Source organism: Lolium perenne, chromosome 4 (genome assembly GCF_019359855.2).
Source record: "Lolium perenne isolate Kyuss_39 chromosome 4, Kyuss_2.0, whole genome shotgun sequence".
Taxonomy (NCBI): Eukaryota; Viridiplantae; Streptophyta; class Magnoliopsida; order Poales; family Poaceae; genus Lolium; species Lolium perenne.
In genome coordinates, this window is record NC_067247.2 from 403,896,391 (window position 1) to 403,904,626 (window position 8,236).

Here is an 8,236-nt window from a genome sequence, read left to right on the forward strand (position 1 = left end):
ACCTTGAGAGTATGCACGACAGATGCTAGCTCCAAATCATGAGTTGGATAGTTTCTCTCATGACGTTTGAGATGTTGCAAAGCATAACACACAACTTTTCCATCTTGCATTAGAACACCTCCAAGTCCTTGGCGAGAAGCATCGCAGTACACTTGGAAATCCTTATTGATATCCGGCAAACATAGAACCGGTGCATTTACTAGGCATTGCTTCAGCTCTTGAAAACTATTTTCACACTCGTCAGTCCATATGAATTTCTTATCCTTCTTCAACAGTTCTGTCGTGGGCTTTGCAATTTTGGAGAAATTCTCAATAAATCTCCGGTAGTATCCAGCGAGTCCTAAGAAACTCCGAATCTCTCCTGCATTCTTGGGTGACTCCCATTCGGTCACAGCTGCAACCTTGCTTGGGTCTACTGCGACTCCTTCTGCTGAAACTATGTGTCCAAGGAATCCAACTCTGTCTAACCAGAACTCGCACTTGCTGAACTTGGCATACAACTTGTGCTCTCTGAGCTTTTGCGTGATTAAGTGCAAATGTTTTTTGTGCTCGGCATCATCCTTTGAATATATCAATATATCATCGATGAACACCACCACGAACTTATCCAAATATTCCATGAACACCTTGTTCATCATGGTCATAAAATATGTCGGAGCATTGGTTATTCCAAAGGGCATAACTATATACTCATACAGACCGTATCTAGTTGTGAATGCGGTCTTGGGTATATCCTCCTCCCGGATCTTCAATTGGAAGTAACCCAATCGAAGATCTATCTTGGAGAATACCTTTGCTCCCTTCAATTGGTCGAACAAGTCATTGATGTTGGGCAAAGGGTACTTGTTTTTAATCGTCATCTCATTCAGCGAACGATAGTCCATCACTAATCTTTTGCTAGAGTCTTTCTTCTCAACAAATAGTACAGGTGCTCCCTAAGATGACGAACTAGGTCAAATAAATCCTTTCTCAAATTGCTCCTTAATCTGCTTCTTGAGCTCCTTTAGCTCATCAACATCCATCTTGTATGGTCTCTTGGCTATGGGTCCAGTACCGGGCATAAGTTCAATGAGAAACTCAACATCTGTATCAGGTGGTAGTCTTGGCAACTCTTCCAGGAAGACATCCGGATATTCCCTCACAATGGGTATATCCTCTAGGCTAACCCCCTTAAGAGAGTTGACATTACTACCTTTAAGCTCAAAGGTTGATTTGAAATGAATTCGTTTCTTTTCTGGGGTTGTGAGTGCAACAGTTTTCTTTGTACAATCTATTATGCCTCTATAAGCGGTCATCCAATCCATGCCGAGGATTACATCTAAACCTTGGGATTCCAATATTATCAAGTCGACTGGGAACTTATACTTCCCAATGTCTAGGGTCAGTTGTTTGCATCCAGCACTTACTAACATCTCTCCCCCTGGGGAGCTTACTCTAAGAGGACTTCCTATTGTTTCAGTGGGTAGTTTATTCTTATCCACAAATGCTCTTGAAATGAATGAATGCGATGCACCAGTATCAAATAGGACAAGTGCTGAAAAATTGTTAAGCAGGAACGTACCGATCACCGCATCAGGTTCATCATATAATTCCTCCACATTGACATGGTTAACATATCCTTTTCGGAACGGGTTCGGCTTCCTTGTCTCTTCGGCCTTCTTTACTTCCTCAGCATCCTTCTCAGGACATTCATTAGCATAATTTCATGTCTTCCTGCACTTGAAGCATTCAACTTGACTGATATCCCTCTTCCCAGAACGGTGGCCATTGTTGTGATTATGGCCATTGTTGATTCCATTGTGGCTGCGATTTCCCTTTCCAGAGTTGGGGTGATGATAGCTCTTATGGCCATTGTGATGGTGGCCATTTCCATTGTGGTGCTGATGCTTACTTCCTCCATCATTGTTCCCATACTTGTGATATCTAGAACCTCCACTCCCTTCACCATAAGAGCGCATCTTATGTGGTGGTCCTGAACCATGTTTGTCGTAGCTGTGTTTCCTCTTCCTTTTCTCCACTTGCTTCACTGTGTTCTCCAGGGTTATAGCTTTGTCACACAGTGACTGGTAAGTAGGCACATAAACCACTGACAGTTGAACCATCAGCTCATCATTCAGTCCCTTAAGAAACCTTTCCTTCCTCTTGGCATCTGTGTTGCTATCATCTGGCGCATAGCGCACCAACTTGCTGAACTCTTCTATGTATTCAGACACACTGCGATGACCTTGTCTGAGGTTTAGGAATTCAGTCCTCTTCAGGTCCATCACTCCAGAGGAAATGTGAGCGGTACGAAAACCATCCTCGAAGATTGCCCAAGTCACCTCTTCTATTGGATGAGTGATTTGGAAATTCTCCCACCAGCTAGCTGCAGGTCCTTCCAGTAGATGAGCAGCAAATCTGACCTTCTCAGCGTCAGTGCATCCTATGGTCACCAAGTCCTTGTTCACAGAACGTAGCCAATCATTGGCCACCATAGGTTCTGCTGCCCTTGAAAACTTCTCAGGGCGAAGCCTCAGAAACCTGGTTAGCATATCCACGTGAGGTGGTGGTGGCGGGGGTGGTGGATTGTGGTTGTTATTGTTCGGCATGTTATTGTTCACCTGAGTTATGGTTTTGAGTCACTGCTTGCATCAGCTGAGCTTGCGCCTCCATCCTTTGCTGAACGTACGCTGGAACTTCGGGTTCACGACGGGGCGGCATTCTGTTTGGTTTTATATAGGTAAGATTATAGTTTAGAAATAGAGTCTAAGGGAATAAAATTCCTACCCTCACACAACACATGCATAAAACAACCTTAAACACACAAGCATTCATATAACAAACATTTAGTTTTGAAATACGTGAATCGCAAACGTCTCGAAAATGGGGAATAAAACACACTAGCTTGCCTACCTCATGTGGTCGGCAAACTCAACTCGAAAGCTAAGAAAAACGTAAATGGTGGTCACTCTATTTGTCTTGAGTGCTTCAAGTTTCTCTCCTACTTCAGGTATAGTTGTCTTTTCTAAATGGGTTTTCAGGAGGTAAGCCATCTAAACAAAAGAGAAACATTTTTGAAGATGGAGTAGGTGAGAATACTAGAAGTTCGCAAACCACATATCTTTTTAACAAAAACAAGATAAGATGGATTTTTCATTCCTAGGGTCTTCCTATTTTCTAATCCAAACCTAGGTTCACGAACCTAAGGGCAACACAGTGCTCTCATACCATCTGTAGTGACCTCACCTGAAAAAGTGAGAGTCCATGTGCAATAGTGCTAGTCCCGGATCGAACTGCTAGCACACACAGTTTAAGATGAAATACCAAGTAGCAAAGGTCTTCATTACAACGTAAGATCCAGCGGAAATAAAATGGTTCGATACAAGTTGCATAGCTCTCAGGCTAGCACAAATTCAGAGTTTAAAACAGCAAGGAAATCTTCAAGCATGGAGCCCTCTTCCTTCATGAAGCCACAGGCAGACATGTTGGGCAAAGACTCGTGAACCTTACTATAAATTTTCAGCTAGAGGAGTAACCTGCAACATAAAACGTTACAGCCCGAAGGTCAATACATTTGGAATTGTATTGGCAAGATGACACTATGATGGGCACAAGTGGCAACCTAACACATACGTGATCATTTGGCTGGTAGAGCTCAGACATATTTGCATAAAGCCAATTTTATCCTATCATTTGACAAATCATTTTCTTTCATTCTAATTTAAGCGGTACCATTGATAGACATCAATGAACCTAGACACCACCGATAGACATCAGTGAGCCATCCTATTTCATATGATCAACTTGGTTTGGGCGATCTACCCCTGTAGACTCAAACCATAGACATAGCACGAGACCTACTAGCCGATAGTCACTTGCACCAATTGTCATATTCCCTGTTCACCCATCAAGTTTTATTTAAGAAATTGGGATTGAGGAGACTTTCGAACAGGATCCTTGTCAGTTCGCTCAAATTGTCCGTAACCGGGGACACGGCTAAGTACTTAGTTTTAACACTCTGCAGAGGTTGTAAAAATTTACCCACATGACCTAGTCTGCTCTTCTTCCATGATGCACATTTTGCTCAAATGGACAGATGTTGACTAGGACGAGACTTTTCCGAAGTAACCCCCCAGACCTTTCTCTACGGACCCGTACCAACCTACATTCCCCTACATCATCTGTCACGTAGGGCCCGGGTTCTCACAACATACTCTGTCAAGCCAGAGCCCATATTAGCATGTGGCTGTACGGTAGCTAATGAGCAAGGTTGTCTACAATCTCTTTGTTCCTGGGTGGCCGTACACAAGTGCGATGCACACGGCGGTTCATAGACATGACCCCGTTGCAACCACTCAACATAAACCAAGCAATACCAATTCCACCCAGGTAGTTCATTAAACTTAGTTGTTTTCCATAACTCACTAATAAAATCATTTCATAGCATAGCTGAGCAATAACTAAATTTAATGGTGACAAAGAAGTCAAGTAGGGGTAGCTAGACTACTGGGATTGCATAGCAAGCATAAGACCCTACACATGTATACTACGAAAATTTCTGCTGTGCATAGATAAAAACTGGGACGTTTGTGATTGGTGTGTCACTTGCCTGGATAAGGTGGAGAGTTAGTACAATCTTCACAAGCACACATGTTCCAGTCGGCACAATCATAATCTACAATCATATAACAATGCACCATAACCATAAGCAAGGTGCCATACATTGACATGCCCAAACAGAAACATGAATGCAATATGTATCTTAATCAAGATCACACCACTTAGTTGTTCCCGAGTTGTATTCTACATGCATGATGCTTTGGATGCAAAGAAGTTTTGTATTCTGTTATTATTAAAAAATCAAGTTGCCTTCTCTGGTCAAGAACAAAATTATAAAATATTTGATGTCTATGAGATTTAAATAAGGCATGCATATTCTATATGATTAAGATAAAGACATTTGATAAATAGGCGCAATAATATTTTCTAAACCATGAAATATTTTTCCAGAGACATCTCTGCATATTAGATGATTTTATAAAACTAATGCAAAATGATTTACTCAATTTGGGATTATGAATTTTATTTTATAGCCTGGGAACTCAAGTTGGGCATTTAAATTTGAATGATTTTTAAACTTCTGTAAGTTCACATTTGATTGTTCCACAGTGTTCCTTATGATGCAAGGATTCCAGAGATATAAAGTTTGTAAATTTTGGACCTATGGATCTCTGGATATGAATTTCGCAAAGCGCGGACTGCAGAAATTCGATTTAAACGAAATCTAGGGTTGGTACTGGACACGTGGCGCAATTTTATTGGTTGGTACCTCTGTGTCGTGGATCACACTCATAAGCCGTTGGATCTACAATAAAACGTGTGGCCGGGATCTATTTACAGAAATGGGAAAGAAAACAAAAAGAAAAAAGGGGCTTACGTGGCGCTGACTGGGCGCGGACGTGGCGCGGACGTGGCGATGATGAGGTGGCGCCGGTGATGGAGAAGCTCGCCCGGGGCGGCTCGGTGGTGCTCGGCAGCGGCGTTCTGGCGTTCCCCGGCGGCGGCCAAGACGTGGACGGGGTGCGGCGCGCGGCGGCGGATCTGGGGGCGTCGGCGGCATGGCCTAGGGAGGTCCCTACTAGCGGCATGGCCTAGGGAGGTCCCTGCCGGTGGCTGGAGGCGTCACGCGGCGAGCGGCTCCGGTGACGAATTTGCGCAGCCTGGCGGCGGCGTTCGGGTGCGGGGTGAGGGGGAAATGGAGGAGGAGGGCAGGGCTTTAAAGGGAGGGGCTCGGCTGAGGGGGAAGTGGGGCAAGGTGGGGCGACAGGAGACGTGGGCACGGGGTGCATGCGGGGAGAGAGGGCGGGAGGTTGGGGATGGCCTGACGGGTGGGGCCCGCTGGCTGGTTCTCCAGCTGGGCCGATTGGTCCGCTGGACCGGCCCAGTCGGGCCGTTTTTTTTATTCCTTTTCCTTTTTATTTTTATTTTCTCTTTTCTTTATTTGCAAAGCCTTTTGGGGTACCAAAAATAATCAAAAAAATACAAATAAAATATATGTGGATTCCTTTCAAAAAGGGCTTCATTTTGGAACCACTTTTAAAACAAAATAAAACTTTTATAAAACCAAAATTTGGCGTACATGCCTAAGTGGCTATTAGTGCCATTTTGGGGTTTGGGATTTGAAATGAATTTGAAAATTTTCCCTAAAGTGCAATGATGACATGATGCTTATGAGTGCAATGCATGGTGTTTGAAAATTTTAAAATTTGGGATGTTACAGATACTATCAACTAACTTACATATGCTTCAACGATGAGGTTCACCATTTAAAAGACTGGACCATTATACAAACATGAACCTTCATATTTTAAAGACACATAGGAATATATTTATTCCTCGCACACTTCTTAGTTTTAGCCCATTAATTCTTTGATATAATAATTATTTATCATTGAACATGTGTAAGGTCCACAATAACAAGCATAATGGGATGCATAGACTTTTGTTCCAAGCTAATATCTCTCAATCAAGTATAAATATTTTTTCTTAATAAAATATCATTTGCATCAAATATAGCGAGGAGAACACAAAGATAGTAAACATCTAATATCACTTCCCCAAATATTGATGAAACTATGCACAAGTATTTGCTATGGTTAAAGTGCACACATACATATAGCAAATGTATCATACTTTCTTTTATCAATTCCCACATAACCATGCAAATTATTTTCATTAAGATTTTTAAGAATAGGATAATTTACTTCAGTATCTCTTTCATAATCATTCAAGGCATTTGTCATGATGGTAATATTTATTTCAAAGCAAAACTAGACATAAAACTAACAAAGGACGCTCCAAGTTTTTGCGAGAATTCTATGCTTCTCAAAAAATAAAGTTTAGAAGTGTGCAAATCGAGAGTTTTGATATATGTCCAGTGGGGTGCCTTGGGCATCCCCAAGCTTATGATATTCACCATTCTTGGATTGCTGTTGGTGTGGTGTTCTTCCATTCCCTATGAAAAAACTTCAACAAAAAAGTTTCTTCCCTTTCTTTTCTATGGGGTGACATTAGTGGTAAAAAGATATCATGCTTGCTGCTATTTTCCTCATCAATAAAATTATATATTTATGAACCAGAGAGAACATAATGTTCTAATCATTCTAATATATCAACAGTTTCAAGAAAAAATCATTTTGATACTCAAACAAATGGATCTAACATTGAAAGGCAGAAAAGTTACAACTACTCTGAATTTAGCAAGATTATAGGAGTTACCAAAAAAATCAGACGGTAGTCGGGTCAAAGCCGACGCCATCTTGTATTGTACTGGGTAAGAATCAACGCCTTTTCTTGAATAAAAGAACACCTTGTTGCTTGTACAAACTTAATTATGTGGAAGGGTATGCATGTGTAGATACATGTACAACTTCCCGTTCCTAGGTCACGATGTTGGTATTTTTGTGGATGATAATCGCGTAGATCCAACATACAAGCATGTGTTCCCACCACATTTAGCTCCTCGCATATCCTTCATTGGATTGTCCCTTCAGGTCAGCTCAATTTTCTCACTAATCAATCATGTGAACTCAATGTGTAACTAGTTGTTTAATCTATGATTGCATTCATGCTTATGGATAGAGCCCCTCTCTTCCCAGGCTCTCCAGTTTCCAGTGTTTCAACTGCAAAGCAACTGGGTGGCCAGAGTCTTATCAGGAAGGTCTGAGCTCCCATCACAAGAGGAAATGATGGAGGATATGGCAGCATTTTACTCAGAGTTGGAAGCTAGAGGATGCCTGAAAATATACGCTCATGACCTAGGAGAATGCACGGTACGTATGTACACACATTCATTTTCATTTCCATGATAACCAACTTGATTTGTTTTCAATTTAATTTGGGCATGCAGTATGAGTCTGAGGATTGGGTTGCAGATCAATGTAGGTTGGAGAGGATTGAAAGGTGGATGAAAGAGATGTTTGTTCACTAGTAGAAAAACGGCCATCAATACCGGTTCCAGAGGGCCTTACGTACCGGTTAGGGAACCGGTACAAATGAATCGGGACAAAAGCCCCCCCTTTGGTACTGGTTCCTTACGAACCGGTATTAAAGAGGCCTCCACGTGGGCACGGAGGAGACCACGGGGCTGGAGACCTTTGGTACCGGTTGGTAACACGAACCGGTGCCAAAGGTTGGCTACCGCGATAGAGATAGTGCATAAATCTCTGCCGCGGCAGAGAATTCAGGGTTTAGGGTT

General features: G+C 42.2%; 2 protein-coding genes across 2 annotated transcripts; one reads left to right on the plus strand and one right to left on the minus strand.

Annotated features, from left to right (window-relative positions):
- Window positions 1–953: 953 nt before the first annotated feature.
- Window positions 954–2,588, minus strand: LOC127348176 (uncharacterized). Its single transcript, XM_051374264.1, has 2 exons — window positions 1,734–2,588; window positions 954–1,676 (listed from the first exon to the last, which is right to left on the minus strand). The coding sequence occupies exons 1-2, from the start codon at window positions 2,586–2,588 to the stop codon at window positions 954–956; spliced, it is 1,578 nt and encodes a 525-aa protein (XP_051230224.1).
- A 2,887-nt stretch (window positions 2,589–5,475) lies between these two features.
- LOC127348177 (flavin-containing monooxygenase FMO GS-OX-like 2) lies at window positions 5,476–7,969 on the plus strand. Its single transcript, XM_051374265.1, has 5 exons — window positions 5,476–5,610; window positions 7,251–7,312; window positions 7,397–7,532; window positions 7,638–7,811; window positions 7,889–7,969. Exons 1-5 carry the CDS (start codon window positions 5,476–5,478, stop codon window positions 7,967–7,969), a joined length of 588 nt encoding a protein of 195 aa, XP_051230225.1.
- Window positions 7,970–8,236: the final 267 nt, after the last annotated feature.